The 26,664-nt window shown below is 44.4% G+C and overlaps 1 protein-coding gene across 2 annotated transcripts in view; it reads left to right on the plus strand.

Annotated features, from left to right (window-relative positions):
• The window catches only part of sema3bl (sema domain, immunoglobulin domain (Ig), short basic domain, secreted, (semaphorin) 3bl), a 188,912-nt gene that overhangs the window by 84,648 nt on the left and 77,600 nt on the right, over positions 1–26,664 (plus strand). For both annotated transcript variants that reach the window (XM_043707662.1, XM_043707661.1), the window contains exons 2-3: positions 3,944–4,104; positions 26,283–26,345. In XM_043707662.1, coding sequence (XP_043563597.1) covers positions 3,944–4,104; positions 26,283–26,345 — 224 coding nt within the window. The remainder of the gene's footprint in view (positions 1–3,943; positions 4,105–26,282; positions 26,346–26,664) is intronic.

The following is a 26,664-nucleotide window of genomic DNA, read 5'->3' on the forward strand; positions in this document are numbered from 1 at the left end:
TTTATAAAAATGACGAACAGCAGTGGACCCAACACCGACCCTTGCGCTACACCACTGGTAACTGGACTCCAGGATGAACATTTCCCATCAACCACCATCCTCTGTCTTCTTTCAGCTAGCCAATTACTGATCCAAACTGCTATATCTCCCACAATCCCATTTCTCCGCATTTTGTACAATAGCCTACTGTGGGGAACCTTATCGAATGCCTTGCTGGAATCCATATACACCACATCAACCGGTTTACTCTCATCTACCTGTTTGGTCACCTTCTCAAAGAACTCAATAAGGTTTGTGAGGCACAACCTACCTTACACAAAACCATGCTGACTATCCCTAATCAAATTATTCTTTTCTAGATGATTATAAATCGTATCTCTTATAACCGTTTCCAGCACTTTACCAACGACTGAAGTAAGGCTCACTGGTCTATAATTACCAGGGTTGTCTCTACTCTCCTTCTTGAACAGGGGAACCACATTTGCTATCCTCCAGTCTTCTGGCACTATTCCTGTAGACAATGACAATTTAATTATCAATGCCAAAGGCTCAGCAATCTCCTCCCTGGCTTCCCAGAGGATCCTAGGATAAATCCCATCCGGCCCAGGGGACTTATCTATTTTCACACTCTGCAGGATTTCTAATACCTCTTCCTTGTGAACCTCAATCACACCTAGTCTAGTAACCTGTATCTCCGTATTCTCCTCGACAACATTGTCGTTTTCTAGAGTGAATACTGTCAAAAAATATTTATTAAGTGCTTACCCTATCTCCTCTGACTCCACGCACAACTTCCCACTACTATTCTTGATTAGCCCTAATCTTACTCTCGTCATTCTTTTATTCCTTAAATACCTATAGAAAGCCTTAGGGTTTACCCTGATCCTATCCGCCAACAACTTCTCACGTCTCCTCTAAGCTCTCTCTTTAGGTCTTTCGTGGCTACCTTGTAACCCTCAAGCCCCCTAACTGAGCCTTCACATCTCATCCTAACATAAGCTTTCTTCTTCCTCTTGACCAGAGATTCCACTTCCTTTGTAAACCACGGCTCCCACGCTCTACAGCTTCCTCCCCACCTGACAGGTACATACTTATCTAGGACACACAGGAGCTTGTCCTTGAATAAGCTCCACATTTTTAATCCCATCCCTGCAGTTTCCTTCCCCATCCTATGCTTCCTAAATCTTGCCTAATCGCATCGTAATTACCTTTCCTCCAGCTGTAACTCTTGCCCAGTGGTATACACCTATCCTCTTTTTTTGTTTGTTTACAGTGTGGAAAACAGGCCCTTTGGCCCAACAAGTCCACACCGACCCTCTAAAGTGCAACCCATTCCCCTACATTTACCCCTTCGCCTAACACTACGGGCAATTTAGCATGGCCAATTCACCTAACATGCACATTTTTGGATTGTGGGAGGAAACCGGAGCACCCGGAGGAAACCCACGCAGACACGGGGAGAATGTGCAAACTCCACACAGACAGTTGCCCGAGGCTGGAATCGAACCTGGGACTCTGCTGCTGTAAGCAGTGCTAACCACTGAGCCACCGTGCTGCCCCTTTCTATCACTAAAGTAAACATAACAGAATTGTGATCGCTATCACCAAAGTGCTCACCTACTTCCAAGTCTAACACCTGGCCAGGCTCAATACCCAGTACCAAATCTAATGTGGCTAGTTGACCTGTCTACAAACTGTGTCAGGAAGCCCTCCTGCACACACTGAACAAAAACTGACCCATCTATAGTATTTGTACTATAGTGTTTCCAGTCAATATTTGGAAAGTTGAAGTTACCCATGATAACTACCCTGTCTCTCTCACTCCTATCGAGAATCATCTTTGCTATCCTTTCCTCTACATCTCTGGAACTATTCGGAGGCCTATAGAAAACTGCCAACAGGGTGACATCTCCTTTCCTGTTTCTAACTTCAGCCCATACTACCTCAGTTGACGAGTCCCCAAACATCCTTTCTGCAACTGTAATACTGTCTTTGACCAACAATGCCACACCTCCCCCTCTTTTACCATCTTCTCTGTTCTTACTGAAACATCTAAATCCTGGAACCTGCAACAACCATTCCTGTCCCTGCTCTGTCCATGTCTCTAAGAGTTTCAGGGACAAATGAAATGAGGGAAAGCTAGTGATGGACAATGTTAACTAGGCAAAAGTAGGTAATGGTGTCAGTATCTGTCGTAAAGCTAGCTGCAGCATGACCTTGTGTATGACTCCATCATATATCATCTTCCATTTGCCTTTTTGATTACTCATAGTCCCTGTCTACCATATCATTGAGGTCTAATGAGGATCAGATGGTTTACAGCCTACCTTGGTACACACTTGTACAAATCACACCATAAATTGCAGTTAGATCTAGCTTTTTGGCCATTTCTTCAATCTTGTCCCCTTCCTCTGATTCCATTCTTCAACCCAGCCACCATTCCCGAATAGGAGTGTAAGGCCATCAGATATATTAGTAGAATTAGGCCTTTCAGCCCATTAAGTGTATTCCACCATTCGATCATGGCTGATATATTTCTCAATTGCATTCTCCCTGTAGTCCTTGTTCCCCTTACTAATCAAGAACCTATCTACTCTGTGTCTGAAACGCATTTATTGATTCAGGCCTCCAAACCCTCTGTGGCAATGAGTTCCACAGATTCCCCACTCTCTGGCTGAAAACATTCCTCCACATCTCAGTTCTAAAGGGTCACCCCTTCACCCTGATGCTGTGCCCTTGGGTCCTAGTCTCTCCTACCAGGGGAAATATCTTCTCCATGCCCACTCTGTCCAGGCCCCTCAGTATTCTTAAGTTTCAATCAGATCCCCCTCATCCTTCTAAACTCCATTGTGTACAGACTTGGAGTTCTCAACCATTCCTCGTATGACAAGCCCTTCATCCTGGGATCTTTTTTGTGAACCTCCTCTGGACCCCCTCCAATGCCAGCAAATCCTTCCCCAGATAAAGAGCCTGAAACTGCTCACAGTGATGCCAACTGGTGATGGGAAGTGATGGCCTCGTGGCATTATTGCTGGTCTATTGATCCAGAGACCCAGGTAATATTCTGGGGACTGGATTCAAATCCCACNNNNGATTCTAAATTCCCAAAGAGACTGTTGAAACAATAAGGAATAAAAAATAAACTGGTTACCTTACCAATCTGGCACACAGAACCTTTTTTTTTGGTTAGAGGAGGAGGATGGGTGGGAGACACTACCCGAGTAGTGTTTCGGGTAACGCAACCACACAAATATATGCCTTCCCAGACGTCCTTCACTCTTCTTCGCACCTCTCAGCAAATGGAGGCCCGACTCCCGAGGTAAGTCCCTTTTAATGCGGGAAAACTCACCCTTCCCAGCAGCCCTTGCTTCACCACTCCTTCTCTCCTTGCCGCTCTGGTAAAATCATAAGCTTGTTGGGCTATAACCTGGTGTTGTGTGACTTCTGACCTCATCCAACTCAGGACCCTGTTCCCATTTTCACCCCAAGCCCTTTGACCCCCTTTGCTCACCTCCACCTTGGTCAAAAGCATTGTTAAAAGAATATTTTCTGACACCTTTTTATTCTAAAGAAGCATCATACCAGAATCGAAACTCCGTTTTTCTCTGTCCGCAAATGCTGCCAGACCTGTTGAGTTTCTCCAGCATTCTCTGTGTTCATTTCAGAAGCATCTGCAGCATTTAGTTTTTATTATACCAAAGGTTTTTCAATGGGCCCATTTCCAGTTGTGCATATCCTCCTCTGCTGTCTCTGTTAAGTGTCGCATTAGTTGTTCTCCCAGCAAGTCTCACCTAATGGTCTCAGTAGACATTGTCTGGGTGGGTCAGCTGCCAAGCCCATTGGAAGGTGCAGTGACACATTCTAATTCCCTGCTAACCTAATGGCTCAAAGAGCTGGCAATGAGTGGTGGGTTGACTCAACATTATTGCTTTCTTTGCTTCAGATCTCTTGGCAGCCAATCGATCAGTCATGTTCTTTGGTCACCGTAGTTTCCTGGATTTCCGCTCGATGTTCCTCGATGAGTACCACGACCGTCTTTTCATTGGAGCCAAGGATGCCTTGTACTCACTCCAGCTGGACCAGACAAACATTGATGCCCAAGAGGTAATCCACTTTCTCATGTTGTTGTCTGGCATGCATGTCACTCCAGAACTAAGTAGGATAGGGGGCACAAAGGGGTTTGGGTATGAGAAGGACGCCATCTTATAATTGGAACCAAGCCCATCTAAAAGGAAACCCAGGAAGTATGGGCGGCACGGTGGCTCAGTAGTTAGCACTGCTATCTCGCAGAACCAGGGACCCAGGTTCGATTCCACCCTTGGGCGGCTGCCTGAGTGGAATTTGCACATTCTCCCAGTGTCTGCGTGGGTTTCCTCCCATAGTCCAAAGATTTACAGGTTAGGGTGAATTGGCTGTGCTAAATTGCCCTTAGTGTTCAGGGATGTGTAGGTTAGGTGCATTAGTCAGGGGTAAATATAGGGTAGGGGAATGGGTCTGGGTGGGTTACTCTTCAGAGGGTCGGTGTGGACTTGTTGGGCCGAAGGGCCTGTTTCCACACTGTGGGGATTCTATGATTCTAATGTTGGAAGTGTGGAATTCTAAAGATTTTGAGTGGTGCAATAGTCAGAATGATTGGAACACTCCATAAATATATTGTAGGATTAGAAGAGTGTGGTGAGGGTGACGTTCTGTCTCTCGTATTCTCTGGATGGCATGGTGCCCATGGCGACAATTTCCACCAAACCTTCGGGCCAGTGGGCAGCTGCTAGTGGAAGAAAACGGGAGATTGAACAGGGTGGAGAAAAACGGAACATTTTGGGAGGTGAAGCAAGGAATCATGACTCAAGGAGACCCCAGGAAGGGTTAATTGAGGTGGATGCCATTACATGAGGGCCCTTTACTGGAGTAGAAGGGTTAAAACACGGGGGCATAGATTTAGAGGAATTGGTGCCAGGGTCAGAGGGGTGATCTCTTTCACTGAGAGGGTGGTGGTGACTTGTAAGTAACAGCAAGAAAGGCTGGGACAGGCAGAAACACTCACCCTGTTTAAAATGTCATAGAGTTACACAGCACCAAAACAGACCCTTCGGTTCAACTAATCCATACTGACCAAGTTTCCCAAACTAAACTAGTCCCATCTGTCTGATTTGGCCCGTATCCCTCTAAACCCTTCCCTTTCATATACCTGCCCAAATGTCTCTAAAATGTTGTAACTGTACCTGCATCATCCACCACTTCCTCTGGCAGTTCATTCCACAGACAAACCACCCTCTGTGTTGGAAAAAGTTGCCCCTCAGGTCTCTTTTAAATCTTTCCCCTCTCACCTTAAAAATATGCCCTCCAGTTTTGAACTCCTCTAACCTCGGGAAAAAAATACCTTTGCTATTTACTTTATCCATGTCCCTCATGATTTTATAATCCTCTGTAAGGTCACCCCAGTGTACTCCAGTGGAAAAAGTCCCAGCCTAGTCAGCCTCTCCTCATAGCTCAAAACCTCTGGAACTGGTAACATCCTGGTAAATCTTTTCTCCATCCTTTGCAATTTGATAATATCCTTCCTATAGTAGGGCAAACAGAACAGTACACGGTACACCAGAAGTGGCTTCACCAATGTCTTCTGCAGCCACAACATGACGTCCCAACTCTTATACTCAAAGTTGTGACCAATGAAGACAAGCATACCGAATGCCCTCTTCACCACCCTACCTACTTGTGATGCAAATTTCAAAGAATTATGTACCTGAACCCTTAAGTCTCTCTGTTCATCAACACTCCCCAGGGCCTTACCATTAACTTTATAAATCAAATGCCTCATCTTCTGCCTCGGAACACTTCAGCCCCAGGACATCAATGCGGACTTCATCAGGTTCCTCATTTCCCCTCCCCCCCACCTTACCTCAGTTCCAAACTTCCAGCTCAGCACTGTCCTCATGACCTGTCCTACCTTCCTGATTTGAAACGATTTTCCTGCTCCTCGGATGCTGCCTGACCTGTTGTGCTTTTCCAGCACCACTCTGATCTAACCTCTGGTTTCCAGCATCTGCAGTCCTCACTTTTACCCTGTATAAATCAAAACCTTGTTTGTCTTACCAAATGCAACACTTCATATTTATCCAAATTAAACTCCTTATCTGCTTGAAGAGCTGTGACCAGGGGGAAAGTGAGATCAGTCTAGGTAGTACCAGGTAGATAACATGGGTCAAAGGGCCTCTTTCTGTTGAAATATTGTGACTGATTATTTTCAGCAGTTCCTTGCTTTAGGATGGTGATGTCTGAACCACCAGGAAGAATGGAAAGATAGTCAAGAAATTAAGATGAAGTGATGCCCAGCTGGGGCCTGGGGATGGGGTGGGGCTGGGGGGTTTGTCAGTTCATAGAATGGAGTTGGTGAGGATATCTGAGCTAGCGAGAATCACTATGAAAGGATGATCTAATGGTTGCTGTCTGACAGAGACAGAGTGTGGAATGATTTATTTGCTGTTTAAGAAGGAGGGAGGAACGATTAGAAAAATAAAATAATTTGCATTTACATCATGCTTTAATGTGCCACCAGTATGTCCCAACTTACTTTGTCAAGTTCCTGTTGTTATAAGACGAACACATAACCAATTCCCACACAAAAAAATCTCTCAAAACAACAAAGAGATATGGAAACTAACTTAATTGTGATGACCACTGTTGAGGTAGTACTGATGGCCAGTGAGAGAGTCACCACTGGGGCCTAAGTAGAAAGAGTTAGCATATTTCTATTATATTCTTGAATTTGTTTTATTTTTCTTTATGAATTAAGGAATGTGCAGTGTTTTGATTTACATGACGAGATATTCTAATGGTCATGTCCATAGATCGGAACCCGAGTACTGTACATATTTTAAATTTGTAATTAAACTCACATTTGTATTGCAAAATGTATTTTTCAAAAAGGTTTAGGACAGCCAAAAGTGACTGTGGATGTAAATTAAACAGCTATCTTGAAAGGAAGACCCAAGGAATGTCACACCGAGAGATGTGAAGGGAAGTTTAAATAACTGCCTTCAAAGGGGGAAAGAGCCAAGCCAAGACAGACTGGATCGAGATCTGATTTTTATTATTCATTCACAGGATGTGGGCATCACTGGCCAGGCCAGCATTTATTGCCCATTCCTAGTTGCCCAGAGGGCAGTTAAGAGTCAACCACATTGCTGTGGGTCTGGAGTCACATATAGGCCAGACCAGGTAAGGACGACAGTTTCCTTCCCCAAAGGATATTAATGAACCAGATTGTTTTTTCCTGACAGTTGACATTGGCTTCATGGTCAACACCAGACTCTCAATTCCAAATTTTTATTGAATTCAAATTCTACCATCTGCCATGATGGGATTCGAACCTGAGTCTGCAGAACATTACCGAAGGTCTCTAGATTACCAGTCCAGCGATAATACCATTAGTCTATCACCTCACCTTTGTAGTTTGTTATGACTACAAAGATAACTAGGCTGATAATCGTCCTGCCCAACTCCCCCCTGGGGATTATGTATCAAACTCTTTTGTGTTTTTCACTTTGAAGAATATACAAAGATAAGGATTTAAAGACCAGTTTCAATTCTACTGGAGTGGGTTCACAAGACTGAATGCCATCACGTGTACTAGTCTGGGTTTAAGCATTAGTGTGCTCTGAAAGTCACAATTACAGAACGTTCCCTGAGTCACCCCTGTGCTGCAGGTAAAGACACTCGTGACTCTCAGAGCTAGGTTAGCTAGGTTAAAGAGTGAAGGAACAGGACAATAAAAGGCTCCTGTCTCACCCTGAATACTACAATTTGCTCATAGACTAAAGCATCAGGACTACAGAATCCCGACCAATTTGCAAGACAGGGGTCATGAACCTAACTCTTCAACTACCAATGCCAACGCATAACCCTCACTGCAACAGCCAGAACATTCAACTCTCTGCTTTTCATCAACGAGTATAAGACCCATCACTCTTTCATCTCTTAATTCAGTTATGAAGAACTTGACTGGAAATGTTAACTGTTTCTTTCTCCGCAGATGCTGCCAGACCTGCTGAGTTTCTTTCTTTCTTATCATAATGTTTTCATTTTTTTTGTGATGTGAAAGGCCTTGCAGAATCTAACTGCAACTTTTACATTGCTACAAGAGGAAAATCAGATTTGCCTGAAGTTTACTTTAAGTTGCTCTTTTCAGTAGCGCAACTAGAGGACTTACTGAGTTCTTACATTCCTGGCAGGGAGGAGTGCAAGGAACTGTTCATGTGACACATCATAAATCAAACACAAAAATACGCTTGTGATTAAAGGAGACGGCAAGGATAAATCAATCCTCAAATTAATTGTAGCAATAACTTTGAAAGAAAATACCTTGGCATATGCATCATTGATGAGACCAGTTCAGGATCAGTCACCTCAGTGTCCAATAGATGGTAATGCTAAATTCTGCCTGAGAGACAATTTAATGGGATGACGACAACTTATAATCAGTTTAATCTTCACCGAACTAATTGAATAAATCTGGGAATCTGAGTTACAATGGATACAGCTGACACCCTTTAAACCTTCTACCAGCATTGGAGCCTGTGACCCAGTTACAAGGAAAACACTTGAAAGCCAAGAACAATTAGTGATTAGATCAAGATGATTTCACTTGCTACCGTGTCAGGAACGCCTAAAGCTCCTATTTCACGACTACATGTTATTCTAGCAAGCCATCTAAACAGTGTGGATCAGGGCTGAAATTAATTGAAAATCACCAAGCTTGCCAGGATAAATAAGGAGCAGCTTAGGCCAGTTTTTATGCAAGTTCCAGCCTTTTTCCACCAAACTGCGAAGGGATTGTGAAAGGCCTATGTGGTCATTTTGGGTTATTACCAAGGTCAAAGTAACGTAATGTGAGAGACCATTTGTGCTCGCTAGTCTGTTTCAGTTTCTCCTCCCCTGACCCTGCAATGCAAATTAGATTAGGTTCCCTACAGTGTGGAAACAGGCCCTTCGGCCCAACAAGTCCACACCGACCCACCGAAGAGTAACCCACCCAGACCCATTTCCCTCTGACTGATGCACCTAACACTATGGGCAATTTAACATGGCCAATTCACCTGACCTGTAAATCTTTAGACTGTGGGAGGAAACCAGAGCACCTGGAGGAAACCCACACAGACACGGGGAGAATGTGCAAACTCCACACAGTCGCCCGAAAGTGGAATCGAATCCGGATCCCTGGTGCAGTGAGGCAGCAGTGCTAACCACTGAGCCACCATGCCACCCTATAGGCCAGGGGACCCATCTAATACTATTTAATGTTTTTGAATCTCTGCTTCATTGGAATTTTTTCTTATGTTAGTCACTTGCTAACCTAGGCAGCCAGTCTCAATTAGAATAAATCTTCTCTATGAGAAACCAGGAACAAGACTTGTCCTCACAACTGGGCAAACATCAGGCAAAGTGCCAGCCGTCCAAAATCAAAATACTGCCAATGCTGGAAATCTGCAATTAAAACGAGAAGTTTTAGGAAATACTCTTCATATCTGTGAAGAGAGGAACAGAGTTAAGAATTACTTGAGATAAACTGTAATCAGGAGAAAAGTACGGATGAAATGTTACAACATTAAAGGCTATGGGCCAAGTGCTGGAAAATGGGATTAGAGTAGATAGGTTGGTGCAGACTCTTCTGCGCTGTATGACTTAGAATGCAGAAGAATGAAAGTGTAAGAGATTTTACACCAAGAGAAGCAATCGGGGATGGGGTCGAGGGCAGCATACAGAAGAAGATTTGGGGTTGGGGTTAGGGTTGGGTTTAGGTTTGGGGTTGGGGTTGGGGTTAGGGTTGGAGTAGGCTTTGGTTTGGGTTTAGGGTTGGGTTTAGGGTTGGGGTTGGGGTTAGGGTGAAGGTTGGGGTTGGGTTTGGGGTTAGGGTGAGGGTTGGGTTTAGGGTTGGGGTTGGGCTTAGGGTTAGGGTTGGGGTTGGGGTTGGGGTGGAGGCTAGGGGAGAAAACAATGAAATATTTCATGACTCAGCAGAGTTAAAGAGATCTACAGCCACTGGAAAAGGCCCTTTGGCCCATTGTGTCTATGCTGACCACCGAACTATTCTAAACTCATTTTCCAGCACTTGGCCAATAGCCTTCTGTCAAAAAGCGTGGCCCTGGGAAAAGCACAGCAGGTCAGGCAGAATCTGAGGAGCAGAAGACTCAGGGTTTCGGACATTAGCCCTTCATCAGGAGTGCCCAAAATGTCGACTCTCTTACTCCTCGCATGCTGTGCTTTTTCTAGGATCATGCTTTTCAGCCCTGACTCTCCAACATCCGCAGTCCTCACTTTCTCCCAATAGCCTTGTATGCCATGGCATCTCAAGTGCACATCTTAATACCCCTTTAATGTGCTGAGGGCTTCTACCTCTCCCACCCTTACAGCGAATGAGTTCCAGATTCCCACCACTCTCTGGGTGAAAAAGGTTTTCCTCACATCTCCTGTCGACCTCCTTCCCCTTACCTTAAAACTTTGCCCCCAGGTCATTGATCCCTGTCTACCCTATCCATGCACCTCATGATTTGATACAACTCAAAAGAAGCCAGATTGGTGCAAGATATTATAAACAAACAAAAGTTGTGTCTACCATGAATGGTTATAGAGAAACCTTCGGAAGTGATAAAGAAAGAAACAAGACCAAACCAGAGACACAAAAACCAAAGGGAAAAGTCACTTAGAACATGAAGAAGGCTGAGAATTTGGTCAAATGTTGTTTGATCTTGAGGTGCAGGGCTGGGTGTGGAAGTCTCAAGGAGAGGGGTAGAGGCCTAAAAGGATCAGAAGAGGAATATTGATGGAGAGGTGGGTGGGTAGGGAGAGCATCTGCACCTCCACCTCCACCTCACAAACCTGCCATGGCCTGGCTTAAAGTTCTGCCTGTCAAGTTAAACAGCACAGAAGGAGGCCATTCAAGCCATCACAGCTGTGCCAGCACTTTGAATGAACTGTCAGATTCACTCCCCACCCCCCCCCCCCACACCCCCCACTGTTTCCCCATAGCTCCACAGAGTTTCAGTTTCTCCAATTGCTTTTTGAATCTGCTTGCAAAATGACCACTTGATGTAGCGCCATAAACCTGGTTCAATGGCTCTTTGTATTTTGCAACAGAACTTAGCGCTGGGCCTCATCAGAGATTGTAGGTCGGGGGGGGGGGGGGTGAAAGGTCTGGTCAAAGAGGTACGTTAAAGGAGCATCTTTATTTGAAGATCGAGAGTGACGTGGAGAGGCAGATACACTTCGGAAAGTATCTGAAGAGCTGAGGCCCAGTATCCAAGGGCTCAGTTGTCAATCATTGGTGTTGGGAAACTAGAGATGTGCAAAGCATATCCTTCCAGACCATTAATTGTGTTTAAAGTGACCAGCTCACTTCCAAATGAATCCCTAAACCTCTATGTTCCTCCAATTCTGGCCTGTTCCTTGTTTATTATCACTTTAGGTCTGGTTCTATTGTCATAGAATCCCTACAGTGCAAGAAAGAGGCCATTTGACCCAATGGGGCTGTTTTCCTTGGAGTGTTGGGTGACCTTATAGAGGTTTATAAAATCATGAGGGACATGGATAGGGTGAATAGTCAAGGTCTTTTCCCCAGGGGAGGGGAGTCCAAACCTAGCAAGCACAGGTCTAGGGTGAAAGGGGAAAGATTTAAAAGGGACCTAAGGGGCAACATTTTCACGCAGAGGATGGTGTATGTATTGAATGAGCTGCCAGAGGAATTGGGGGGGGAGGCTGGTACAATTGCAACTTCTAAAGGCATCTGGATGGGTACGTGAATAGGAATGGTTTAGAGGGAAATGGGCCAAATGCTGGTAAATGGGACTAGATAAGTGTAGGATATCTGGTCAGTATGGACAAGTTGGACCATGCTGTACATCTCTATGAGTCTGCACTCACCCTCCGAAGAGCATCTCACTCCTGTATGGGTTTTTTTTTAACCACGGCTAACCCGCCTAACCTGCACACCTTTGGACAGTGGGAGGAAACCGGAGCAAACCCACGCAGACACGGGGAGAATGTGGAGTTTGCAATCACCCAATACTGGAATCAAATCTGGGTCCCTGGTGCTGTGAGACAGCATTGCTGACCACTGAGCCAAAGCCAAAAACCTTAACTCTGTGTCCTCTAGTCACTGACACTGCTCCACCCTCCAGACCCCTGCAAAATCCCCTGGCCTTGGTGACTGGAAGTAGTTTATACCTATCTATTCAATCAGAAGCACTCCTAATCATTGAGGCTGGACATCAGCCAAACAGAACCTTTTGTGGATTGCGTGAGTTGAGTATTTTTCCAAAGCAAGCAAATGGGCCGCTTCTAAGAAAGAGATTTGCAGCATTTAATGAAACAATGACAAGCAGGTGCTGATGCTGGCCGTGGGCTGATGGCAAATTGACTAAATATTATCCTAAATGCAGGGTGTTATCACATCCATTACATACAATGACAAATTGTTTCCGTAAGCACATCAGTATATATATAACTCAGAGATATAGGGCTGCCAGAGAATGACTGCACAGGAATCCATTCCAAATGAGTGACTCGAAAGGTAATGGGAGAAATGATAGGATGTGAACTTTCTGAAATCAAGCCAGGTTATATAGAATTACAGGGATTTTGCAGTTCAGATACAGGCCACTCCATGCAACTGCAGAAGGGAAATGCTCAAATCCATTATAACAGATTTAATAACAGAGTATTTGGAAACAGTGACTGGATTAGACATTTATTAAAAGGGGAATCATGCTTGACAAACCCACTGGAACTTCGCAAGGATGTAACTTGTCAAAGGGAAGCCTGTGAATGTGGCTTACTTGAACTTTCAGAAAGCTTTCGATAAGGTCTCACACAAGAGATTAGCATGTAAAATTAAAATGCACAGGATTGGTGTAAGGTACTCAAATGATGAGAGAACTAGCTGGCAGATAGAATTAGAATCCCTACAGTGTGGAAACAGGCCCTTCAGCCCAACAAGTCCACACCAACCCTCCAAAGTGTATCCAACCCAGATCCATTCCCCTATATTCGCCCCGACCTACACATCCCTGAACACTGTGGGCAATTTAGCAGGCCAGTTTACCTGGCCTCACATCTTTGGATTGTGAGAGGAAACTGGAGCACCCAGAGAGAACCCACGCAGACATGGGGAGAACGTGCAAACTCCACACAGTCACCCAAGGCTGGGATCGAACCCAGGTCCCTAGCACTGTTAGGTAGCTGTGTTAACCACTGAGCCACCAAGAATAAGAATGTAATGTCTTTTACTGAATGGGAGTCAATGACTGTTGGGGATCAATGCTTGGACCCCAGCTGTTCACAATATATATTAATGATTTGGATGAGGAAACTACGTGTAGTATCTCCACATTGACAGATGACCCCAAGCAGAGTAGAGGGTGATCTGTGAGGAGGATGCAGGGATGCTCCAGTGTGATTTGAACAAGTTGAGTGAGTGGGAAAATGCATGGCAGATGAATGCGAGGTTATCCATTTTGGTAGCAAAAACAGGAAGGCAGATTATTACCTGAATGGTGCTAGAATAGTGAAAGGTGAAAATAAAAAAAAATTCACAGGATGTGGGTGTCACTGGCCAAGCCAGCGTTTATTACCCATCCCTAATCACATCAAGTGTCAACCCCATTGCTGTGGGTCTGGAGTCACGTGTACACAGACCAGGTAAAGATGACAGTTTTGTTCGTAAAGGACATTAGTGAACCAGATGATTTTTTTTCCTGACAATCACTTCATGGTCATCATCAGATGACTCCTAATTCCAGATTATTATTAAACTCCAATTCCACCATGGCAGGATTTGAAAGCAGGTCCACAGAATGTTATCAGGGTTGCTATATTAATCGTCGAGCCAGAATACCACTCAGCGATCATCTTCCCAAATGCAACAGGGGCATCTTTGTACACCAGTCACTTAAAGTAAGCATGCAGGTGCAGCAGGTGGTGAAGAGGCAAATGGTATGTTCGTTTTCATAGTGAGAGGATTCAAATACAGGAGTAGGCATGTCTTGCGTCTATTGTACATGACCTTGATGAGGCTAATTCAAGAACAGTTCTGGTCTCTTTATCTGATGAAGGATACTCTGGCTATGGACAAAGTACGACAAAGATTTACCACACTGATTCTGGAGCAGGGCTGATGAATGAAAATAGACTGGAACATTTCGGACAATATCCACTGGAGTTTAGAGGAATGAGGGAGGATCTCATGGAAACCTATGTAGACAGGGTAAATACAGGAAGATGTTCCCAATGACATCCAAAAGGGTGTCCAGTCCAAAAGGGTCACAGCTTAAAGGTATAGGGTAGACCATTTAGGATTGAGAGGAATAGAGATTTCTTCTCCCAGAGAGTGATGATCTTGTGGAAATCTCTGCCACAGAAAGTGGTTAAAAACCAAAACACTGAATGTTCTCGGGAAAGGTTGGCACAGTGGCTAGCACTGCTGCCTCACAGCGCCAGGGACCTGGATTGTGTGTGTGTGTGAGATCCGGTTTCCTCCCACAGTCCAAAGATGTGCAGGTTAGGTGAATTGGCCATGGGAAATTGCCGGTAGTGTTAGGTGCACGGATAAATGTAGGGGAAGTGGTCTGGGTGGGTTGCTCTTCGGAGGGTCGGTGTGGACTTGTTGGGCCGAAGGGTGTGTTTCCACACTGTAAGGAATCTAATCTAATCTAAAAAAGAGATAGATGTGAGCTCTAAGGACCAAAGGGATCATGTGGCAAGAGGAGAAAAGTGAGAATACTGAGTCGGATGATCAGCCGTGACTCGAAGGACTGATGGGCCGAATGGGCTACTGCTTCTCCTTTCTATGTTTCTCATTGATCTGTGCTCCTCCCACCCTTCTTCATCTCCTCCTGGGATAGGACGTTGGTTAGACCACTTTTGGAATATTGTGTGCAATTCTGGTCTCCTTCCTATCAGGAAGATGTTGTGAAACTTGAAAGGGTTCAGAAAAGATTTTCAAAGATGTTGCCAGGGTTGGAGGATTTGAGCTACAGAGAGAGGCTGAACAGGCTGGGGCTATTTTTCCTGGAGCGTTGGAGGCTGAGGGGTGACCTTATAGAAGTTTATAAAATTATGAGGGGCATGGATAGGGTGAATAGACAAAGTCTTTTCCCTGGGGTGGGGGAGTCCAGAACTAGAGGGCATAGGTTTAGGGTGAGAAGGGAAAGATATAAAAGAGACCTAAGGGGCACCTTTTTCATGCAGAGGGTGGTACATGTGTGGAATGTGCTGCCAGAGGAAGTGGTGGAAATTGGTATAATTGCAACATTTAAAAGGCATCTGGATGGGTATATGAGTAGGAAGGGTTTGGAGGGGTATGTGCCAGGGGCTGGCAGTTGGCAATGGATTGGGTTGGCATAGACAAGTTGGACTGAAGGGTCTGTATCCATGCTGTACATCTCTATAACTCTGTAAAGGGTTGTCCAATCTGAAGAGATTGCTGAGACTGCTGAAGGTTAACATCCAAGTCCAGTGGTTAATTGGAAAGGCCAATGGACTTTATTTCGAAGGGATTGAAGTGGAAAAGGAGTGAGGTTTTGCTGGAAATACTAGAACCTTTGTCAGACCACAGCTGGAATATTGCGAGCAGTTCTGTGCCTCTTATCAAAGGAAAGAAATACTCAGAAGTCACATGACGAAGAAGCAGTACTCCGAAAGCTTGTGATTGCAAATAAACCTGTGGGACTATAACCTGGTGTTGTGTGACTTCTGACTTTGTCCACCTCAGATCCACACTGGCGCTTCCACATGAAAGATATACTGGCATTGGAGGCAGTCCAGGTCAGGTACGCAAGGCTGATCCCAGCTATGGAGCGTGTCTCCCATGAGGAATGAGAGCAGGCCTCATTGAAGCATGCAAGAATTTTAGAGAACTTGACAGGGTAGCGGTGGAGAAGTTGTTTCCCTTTGTGGGAAAGTCTAGGTCCCAGCGGGAATGATCTCAGAATAAGTGGCTCCATGTCAAAGACAGACTTGAGGAGGAATTTCTTCTCTGAGGGTAGTGAACCCATGGAATCCTTTACCACAGAGGTCTGTCAAGGCCTGGTCATTAAATATGTTCAAGGCGATGATAGATTTTTAATCAGTAAGGGGATCAAAGGTTATGGGGAAAAGACAGGAAAAGTGGAGCTGAGGATTTCATTGAATAGCGTTGCAGACACGATGGGCTGAGTGGCCTACTCTTGCTCCAACATCTTATGGTCGATTGGAATTCTCCAGAGTTCAGAAAATAGGGAGTGGATCTTATCAAATCGTATAAAAATACTGAGCATGTTGGATAAGATCAATGTTGGAATGCCAGCCAGGAGTTGCAGTTCTCCATGGGGTGACAGCAGTATCAGATCTGATTTACAGCACACCTTAATGGTGTCTCAATGTCCAGAAACCTGAAGAAGGCCCTGGGATTTACTGTAGGCGGCTGTTGGGGACCCACTTACCTCCAATGAGCAGGACGTTAAGCTTCTTGTTCATCAGCTGGACAGGGTAAGAAGGAAAAGCCAAACAGCGTTAGAGAACAATCACTGGGTTCAATGTGAGGAAAACTAACCAGTCACTCCTGCATATAGACCGTGATACCATAAGACCAAGGAATGGGGTGGGCAGTTTAGCCCCTTGAGCCTGCTCCACCTTTCAATAGGATCATGGCTTATCCGACATTCCTTACATCCGCATTCCTGCCCTTTCCCTGTAACCCGTGATTCCCCAATTGATCACTAATCTATCTCTGTCAGCCTTAAATATACACAAAGACTCTGCCCTCACAGCTCTCTGTAGCAAGAAGTTCCAAAGACTTCCAACTGTCTGAGCAAAGAAATGCTTCCTCATCTCAGTCTGAAGTTGACACGCTTTTATTCTGAGACTGTGCCATATGACACTAAAGACTAAAACACTTAGTAGAAGACTCACACCACTCCATCAACTCCACCCAAGAATTCCTAAAGACCATCAAAGACACCAAGACAGAAGAGGATGAAATAATAGTCTCTTTTGACGTAACAGCCCTGTTCACACCCATCAATGTCAACCTGGCCAAGGAAACACTGACTACACTATTAGAAGAACCAAAAGTACATACACCAAACACAACCAATTTCATCAGCAAGGACAGTATCGTCAAGCTAGTGGGCCTATGCCTTATCACACACTTCATCTTCAACAACAAAACCTACAGACAAATCAACGGAACACCCATGGGATCTCTGATATCAGGGCTCTTAGCAGAGGCAGTAATGCAGAGACTCGAACAAACAGCTCTGCCAACCATCCAACCCAAACTTTGGGTCCACTATCATTAAATATAACAAATTAGAGGAAACCTTCAAGACCATCAATAATACCCATACTGGCATAAAATTCACTAAAGTGGGGGGAAACAACAACAAACTGCCAGTCCTCGATGTCGCAGTAGAGCAAACAGCCAATGGGGAACTTCAAACCACCGTCCATAGGAAAACAACACATACGGACCAAATACTGAACTACAAAAGCAATCATCCCATCACCCACAAATGAAGCTGTATCAGAACATTATTTCGATGAGACACCACACACTGCAGCACAGAGGAACTATGCAGGACAGAGGAAAACCATCTATACAGTGTATTCAAAAAGAATGGGTACCCAATGAACATATGATTTCTCAGCAACAAACCCAAACAAGCAGACAATACACCTAGAAACCCTAGCTACTCTCCCCTACATCAAAGACATCTCAGAAATGACTGCCAGACTACTCAGACCCGTTGGCATCATGGTAGCCCACAAACCCACCAACACACTAAAACAGCAGCTAATGAACTTGAAAGACTCTATACAGACAACAACCAAAACTAATGTCATTTACAAAATATCTTGCAAGAACTGTAACAAACACTATATTGGACAAACAAGCAGAAAACTAGCCACCAAAATACATGACCCACTCTTACCAGTATCCTTACATACAGATGAGAAAGGACACCACTTTGACTGGGACAACACATCCATCCTAGGACAAGCCAAACAGAGACACACACGAGAATTCCAAGAAGCATGGCATTCCAACTGGAACGCTTTCAACCAACACATTGACTTGAATCCCATTTACCACCCTCTTAAAAAATCGAACAGGAAATGACATCACAGGAAATGACATAACCAACCCAATGAAACCTAACCACATAAATAGAAAGCGGGTCACTATCACCAGTGCTTCATCTGGAAGCTCACTGAGGCTGTTACCTAGCATAGTGATGAAATGTCTGAAAATGAACCTTCCAACTCAGTGAGCAAACTTACATCCAGAACCTCAATCTGAGCTACAAATCTCAGAACTCGCTAACTATGCCCTCTGGTTCTAGATTTGCCCACCAGGGGAAACATCCTCTCAACATTTGCTCTGTCAAGCCCCTTAAGAATATAATATCACCTCTCATTCTTCTAATCTCCAGTGAGTAGATTCCCAACCTGTTCAACCTTTGCTCATAAGACAATCCCTCAATACTGGGGATCATTCAAGTGAACCTTCTCTGATATGCCTCCAATGAAATGAAATCTTTGCTTAAATAAGGGGATGGAAACTGCTCACAGTTCTCCAGATGAGGTCTGACCAGAATCTTGCATAGTTGCAGTAAGACCTCCCTGTTCTTATACTCCAACTCGCTTTGAAATAAGGGCCAACACTCCATGAGCCTTTCTGATTACCTGCTAGCTCGCTATGTATTGATCTTTCACAATGCAAAAAAGATAGCTGTTTCATCAAAGCTTTTCACCTTTCCTTTCATCTTTATGTTGTACCTTTCATTACAGCCATTTGACCTGTTTTTAGTGAGGGGTGAGGCTGCTGGCCCAGTGATATCCTGCCTTCTCCTGCTACACAACAATCAGGGCTCCTGTCTATCTTGGCTCCTCATGTTATGCAGTATGCACACCCGTCCTGGTAAAACTTGGTGAGCCAATAATTGGGTTCCAAGTTCTTCACCGTCCCAGCGAAGGAAGACTTCACCTTGAGGCCTAAGTGCTGTCTCCCTGAATCCAGAATCAAAGTCAGGCTCCCTCTTTCTCCTCCTGAAGCCTTTAAACTAGGACTTACTGTTGTGGTTCTGTTCGCCGAGTTGGGAATTTGTGTTGCAGACGTTTTGTCCCCTGTCTAAGTGACATCCTCAGTGCTTGGGAGCCTCCTGTGAAGCGCTTCTGTGATCTTTCCTCCAGCATTTGTAGTGGTTTGAATCTGCCGCTTCCGGTTGTCAGTTCCAGCTGTCCGCTGCAGTGGTCGGTATATTGGGTCCAGGTCGATATGTTTGTTGATAGAATCTGTGGATGAGTGCCATCCCTCTAGGAATTCCCTGGCTGTTCCCTGTTTGGCTTGTCCTATAATAGTAGTGTTGTCCCAGTCGAACTCATGTTGCTTGTCATCTGCGTGTGTGGCTACTAAGGATAGCTGGTCGTGTCGTTTCGTGGCTAGTTGGTGTTCATGAATATGGATCGTTAGCTGTCTTCCTGTTTGTCCTATGTAGTGTTTTGTGCAGTCCTTGCATGGGATTTTGTACACTACGTTGGTTTTGCTCACGCTACGTATTGGGTCCTTTGTCCTGGTGAGTTGTTGTCTGAGGGTGGCTGTTGGTTTGTGTGCTGTTATGAGTCCTAGTGGTCGTAGTAGTCTGGCTGTCAGTTCAGAAATGTTCTTGATGTATGGTAATGTGGCTAGTCCTAGATGCCTAAGGGAAAGACAACGGAATGAGGACGTGCCACAACCCAAAGGACTAGCCACTTTACCAACAGGTCTGCTTGCACGTGTAGAGTTGCTGTTTCCACAGTTGCTAACAGATCTGCCAAGTCTCCATAGCACTTTTCAATTTTGATAACATTTACTTTACGTGTACGTGCAGGTAAATGGTTAGGTGTAAAGAGGTCAGCACAAATTTTTGATTTAATTTTGTTTAATTTGATCTATTATTGTCGGATATACTTAGGTACAGTGAAGTTTTGTTTTGCATGCAGTATTGCACACCATGCAAACTGCATCAGGGTAATTGAACAGAGCAAGGAATACAATGTTACAGCTGCAGAGAAGTTGCATAAAGACAGAGAGCAACATTTAAATTTAAAATTTGAGAAATCCATTCAGAAGTCTAATAATAGCCTATCCTTGAGCAACCTGCCCTTTCCAACGCAATTATTAACTGTGAATTTGTAAAACAGTAGTTGGTGTCTGATAGTATGGCTGTCCTAATTTGTACGTTCATATACGTTATGGCCACTTGGCCGTTCGACCTGCTCCATTCAATGCAATCGTGGTTGATATGATTTTAATGTCAACTCCACACTCCTGTTAAATTTCATCCCTGGTCGAGAAAGAACTTACCAAAGTCTACCTTAAAAATATTCAACGGTTCTGCTTCAATTACTTTTTGCTTTTCCATTAAAACCAATAACTGGAGTAGACCATTCAGCCCCTTGACCGTGTTCCGTCATTTAATTTGAACATGGCTGAACAATGGCTTAATTCCATCTCCCACACGGATTCCTTGTCTCACCAATATCGAGCAATATCAGTTCTGAAATTCTTTAATTAACCTCCTGCATCAGCAATCTTTTTGGTGAGAGAGCTCCATACAAGCTCGGGATAAGAATAAGTCACTCAGCCCTTCAAACTCACTCTGCCATTCAGAAAGATAATTCCTGATCTGGGTCTACCCTCAGGTCTACATTACTGCATATCCCTAATATTCCTTTGTCCCCTTGGTCATCAGGAGTCTACATACATCTGCCTTAAAAATATTTAAAGATTTTGCATCCACTGCCTTTTGAGGAAAGGAATTCCAAAGACCCTTTGAGAGACAACATCGATTCCTCATCTCTGTCTTAAATGGGTGATCCCTTATTTTTAAACTGTGACCCCTAATGCTCGATTTTCCCACAAGTTCAGGAGATACTCGGGAGCACCACCATCTGCAAGTTCTCCTCCAAGACAATCATCATCCTGATTTGGAAATATTTCATCATTCCTTTCATGCCGTGGGGTCAACATCCTGGAATCCCCTCTCCAATGGTATTGTGGGTGTACTTGCACCAAATGGATTGCAGTAGTTCAAGAAGGAAGCTCACCAACACTTTCTCAGTTGAGGATACCTTGTCGAATGTTTTTAAAGCAAAGATAGACTTTTGAACAGTAAAGGAATGAAGGGTTATGCTGAGAGGGCGAGTATGTGGAGCTGAGTCCATGAAAAGATCAGCCATGATCTTACTGAATGGCGGAGCAGGCTCCATGGGCCATATGGTGGCATGGTGGCTCAGTGGTTAGCACTGCTGCCTCACAGTGCCAGTGACCTGGGTTTGATTATGGCCTTGGGTGAGTGTCTGTGTGGAGATTGCACATTCTCGCCCGTGTCTGCGTGGGTTTCCTCCGGGTGCTCCGGTTTCCTCCCACGGACCAAAGATGTGCAGGAGAGGTGAATTGGCCATGCTAAATTGCCCGTAGTGTTAGGTGCATTAGTCAGAAGGAAATGGGTCAGGGTGGATTACTCTTTGGAGGGTCAGTGTAGACTGGTTGGGCTGAAGGGCCTGTTTTCACACTGTAGGGAATCTAATCTAGGAATGAATCTAATCTATATGTGGACTGGGTAAATACAGTAGGGGAATAGGTCTGAGTGAGTTGCTCTTCAGAGGGTCAGTGTAGACTTGTTGGGTCGAAGGGCCTGTTTCCACACTGTAGTAATTCTATGGCCTTCTCCTGTTCCTATTTCTTATGTTCTTGAGGGAAACTAGGTATGGGCAATAAATGCTGATGCAAGTGATGCTCATGTCCTGTGAGTGAATTTAAAAACTGCTAGCCTTTAAAGGCCACTGTAACTAAAGTTGACTTATCACAGTAAATTCACTGCTTTAAGTTGACTTGTTATTCCCTTGGCTGATGATGCACCTCAGCCCCTGTGGTGCCCACTGGTTGTAGAAAGCAGTCTCTCTTTTTAACTGTTCTGAATACTTAATCAAAAAGCATCCTTCACCTTTGTATTTTAGCGTTATAATTAAAATACAATCACACGCAGATCTGGAAACTGTTAAACAAAATGTGGCTGTGATTACATTAATCCAAACCAGATTGTCTATTGAATTGTACACATATAGTATAGAGTGTCCACAGGGTATGTCGCATGATGGACTGGACGACCACAGATATATAAGCGCTCTTCAAGGGGTTTGCTTTTGTTCCTGGTGTCTTTTGTTAATTTGTACATCTGTGTAACAAAACTCCCATAGACTCCTTGAGCCCTTTCCCATTTCTTGCTATCCAATTCCTCCCACACTCACCCGTTTCAAATACAGCACATATGTTGGCCGAATGACAAAGATCTCTTTTGTAGATAGAAGGAACTTTTCTCTGTAGTCTTCCTTATGGGAAGCCAGGGAACCCAAAACCATAGAGCAGAAGGGTCTGAAGGAGCAGCTATTCACCAGAGGCAAGCGATTAAGTAAAATATGAAGAAGTATGTCAGAAAATGAGACAAGTACACACACACACAAAAATAACCTTAAAAATGAAGGGATAGATAAGAACAGGTCAATGTACCAGAAGCAAAGACGTTCTCTCCCATAGCCACAACCCGTCTTCTACTGCTAATTTGTTGAACTAATGTTTGTTTTGGCTGAGTTTTGTTTTATATCCTTTAGTGGGATTTGGATGTCTCTGACAAAGTCAGTGTTTATTTCTCGTCTGTAACTGCCTCCTGAATGCCTGTAGCTCTGAAAGCCATGGGCGTCTCATGGGTGCCTGATGTTATCCATTTCACTGTGATGAGCCAGAGCACCACAAGAGGATGTACCACAGAGCTGTAATGGAGGGCAGGCAAGGGGAAATCACCTTCACTGAGCATCGGGCAGGAGAGAGGTCATTTCATTGACAATTTGACAGTGAGGTCAGCAGCAATGTGCCATATTTCAGGTCATGTTCATCAAAGCAAAAAGGCTTTGTTGCCAAGCATTGGGGATAAAATTAATGGAAGAAAAATGAGGGGATTGAGGTTGAGCACTGATATAAATTCAGAGATTTTAATCTTATTTCCCTTTTTAAAGTCATTACTAAACAAAGCAAAGAAGTGCTTTGAGGGAAAGCAGCTTCAGACAAAGCGTGACTGGCGTTCGGAATGCACTGCCTGAGAGTCTGGTGAAGGCAGGTTCAAGCAAGGTGTTCAAAGGGGAAAGAGAAAGAATGCACAGGGGAATGGGGAGAAAGTAAGGGAATAGCACTAAGTGAGATACTGATTGGGAGAGCTAGTGCAACATGATGAGCTGAATGGCCTCCTTCGGCACTGGGGTGGCACAGTGGCTCAGTGATTAGCACTGCTACCTCACATCATCAGGGAGCTGGGTTCGATTCCAGCCTCAGCTGATTGTCTTTGTGCAGTCTGCACATTCTCCCAGTGTCTGTGTGGGTGTCTTCCACGATGTGCAGGTTCAGTGAATTGGCCATGCTAAATTGTCTATCATGTTCAGGGATGTGTAGGTTAGGTGCTTTAGTAAAGGGAAATGGAGAGTAATAGGGTAGGGGGATGGGTCTGGGTGGGTTACTCTTCAGAGGGTCGGTATGGACTTGTTAGGCCGAAGGGCCTATTTCCACACTATAGGGGTTATATTATTCTATTCTATGTATAATCGTGCTTCTTTAATCTGCTTATGAGCGATGATTCCCAACAATTGGTGCAGGTGATTGATCATCCGTTATAATAGCAATTACATGGGAATAAATGACATTTCAGTTGAATGTAATCTTTCCTTTGCATTTGACAATTTCATTTGCAGAGACAAGTGTTCTGTATGGTGCAAAGGAGGATGGATTTTAAGAACAGTTCATGGGGATATTTAAAATTCGGATTGTCGGATCGTGGTTTATCCAGCTGCTTGTTCAGTTTCCCGTGGCAATCTTTCAGCAGAAAGTTCATCATTGTACATTGTTCCGACTTATCTCGCTCAGTGAAATGAAATGTCGAGCAATTTAAAACTGAGTGGCTGATATTTACGTGCAGCCTATTTCATAAAAGGCATATACAGTTTCCAGTCTCTCTAATTAAACTCCAAAGTGACAGGGTTAGAAATTCAAACAGAAAATGCTGGAGAAACCCAACCGTGAAAGAGAGGAATGCAGAGTTACTGTTTTGAGGTCCAGTATGACGCTATGCATTTCCATTGACTGTTCTCTGGTGCAATTTCCTCTGACTTCATCTGAACTGGGTCATATACAAGGAGTGAGTTGGATGTAATTTCCCTGTTGCCATGCATCCAACACTATTGCAGCATTACTCCAAATGGTCAACATTGATGCCTTGAGGTACCTGCCACCTCTACCAGTATTTGGTATGAGGTAAGGGTTGTTTGAGGCAGTATGCTGCCAACCTTTGTTGTCTTCGGGCCTAACTAGTGATTAGTGATAGAGTAACTACACAGTGACACTGTTATTAGTTAACAAGGTTCATTGCATGATGGCAATATGTAAAACTACACTTGGTCAGGTACAGACTTTAGGGAGCTGGAATAGTTCCATTTCACCCCTCCAAAAACTAGAGAAAGACTCCTAATGTTAGAAACACAGCCAGCCACATTACATTGATGGAAATTTCTCACAAACAATAATGTGCTAATAATCAGATTTGTTGTAATGATCAAGGGATAAATACCAACCACTGGTCTTGAGGATTGGCTTTTTTTTTAACGTCTATCCATGCCTTGGGGTGGCAAAGGTGGCTCAGTGGTTAGCACTGCCATATGACAGCACCAGGGACCCAGGTTAGATTCCAGCCTCAGGCAACTGTCTGTGTGGAATTTGCACATTCTCCCCACATCTGCGTGGGTTTCCTCCGGGTGCTCCAGTTTCCTCCCACAATCCAAAGATGTGCAGGTCAGGTGAATTGCCCATAGTGTTAGGTGCGTTAGTATATGTAGGGTAGGGGAATGGGTCTGGGTGGGTTACTCTTTGGAGGGTCGGTGTGGACTTGTTGGGCCGAAGGGCCTGTTTCCATGTTGTAGGGAGTCTAATCCAAATCGGTACATACGCCTCAGAAATTCACATGAAAGACAACACCTCTGCCAGTGTAGCATTCCCTCAGTGTTGAATTCAAACCCTGAAGTGGGGTTTAAATGGAGAACTTTCTGATTCAGGGCTGAGGGAGTGAAAGTTTGGAATGTACTCCCGCAAACGGCATTCAATTGCTTAACCTTAAATTGTTCTCTTAACCAGAAGTGTTAAGGGACACGGGACAAAGGCAGAGTTAGGTCACAGATCAGCCGTGCTTTATTTGAATGGTTGAACAAATTTAGCCTCCTCTATTCCCATTGTTAGCCGAGAACAGTTGCTGTAATTTTACTAACAAAAGTTATAGCAACTCATAGTTTTATAGTTTTAAGCTGGGGTCATAGTTTTAAGCTGGTTGGAGGAAAGTATAGAGGGGATGTCAGAGGCGGGTTCTTTACACAGAGAGTTGTGAGAGCATGGAATGTGTTTAGATTAGATTAGATTAGATTACATTACAGTGTGGAAACAGGCCCTTCGGCCCAACAAGTCCACACCGACCCGCCGAAGCGAAACCCACCCATACCCCTACATTTACCCCTTACCTAACACTACGGGCAATTTAGCATGGCCAATTCACCTGACCCTGCACATCTTTTGGACTGTGGGAGGAAACCGGAGCACCCGGAGGAAATCCACGCAGACACGGGGAGAACGTGCAAACTCCACACAGTCAGTCGCCTGAGGCGGGAATTGAACCCGGGTCTCAGGCGCTGTGAGGCAGCAGTGCTAACCACTGTGCCACCGTGCCGCCCACGGTTGCCAGCAGCAGTTGTGGAGGCAGGGTCATTGGGGACATTTAAGAGACTCCTTGACATACATATGGTCACAGAAATTTGAGGGTGCATACATGAGGATCAGTGGTCGGCACAACATCGTGGGCTGAAGGGCCTGTTCTGTGCTGTACTGTTCTATGTTCTATGTTCTAACTCGTCATGTAATTAATGGGTTGAAGTACCATGAAATGCTAAGATGTGGCGAAGTGCTATATAAACACAAGTTTCTATTTTCTTGTAGGCTTAACTATTAAGAACAAATAATATTCCTTATGTCTATCAGATTGCACTAGTGTGGATGGAAAGGGTTAATTGGTGATTAACACACTCTGGGGCAACATCTGACACTTGCTCCACTCCTGTTCATGAATTACTTATTGGATTTATTGTGATTTAATACCAGTTTAACGATCCTCTTCCTTGTTCGCTTTCAGATTTACTGGCCAGCTTTGCCTGGTCAGGAAGAGGAATGTGCCCTCAAGGGGAAAGACCCATTTGTAAGTGCAAAGGATTTATTTTCTACTATAAAGTCTTTTGGGAAAAATATCACTCAGCCATTTCAAGGGGCTTGTTCCGGGTTTAAGAATAATTGTCATGTATTTCAGATTAAAACCCAACATACTGTTCCCTCATCCATTTTATGAGGAGTGTCTCAGATTTTATGCTGTAAGTTGCAGTTATTCAGCGTACTTTACGTCCCGGTCTCCATGTGTTATGTGCATTTTCACTTTTCTGCTTCATAATTAATGGCTTCCCTGAGACCCACAAGGTGCAGTCAGCTTAGTGCTAAGAAGAAACGTTTTTGTAAGAAAACAC

The sequence above is a fragment of the Chiloscyllium plagiosum genome, chromosome 18 (genome assembly GCF_004010195.1).
Source record: "Chiloscyllium plagiosum isolate BGI_BamShark_2017 chromosome 18, ASM401019v2, whole genome shotgun sequence".
NCBI lineage: Eukaryota > Metazoa > Chordata > Chondrichthyes > Orectolobiformes > Hemiscylliidae > Chiloscyllium > Chiloscyllium plagiosum.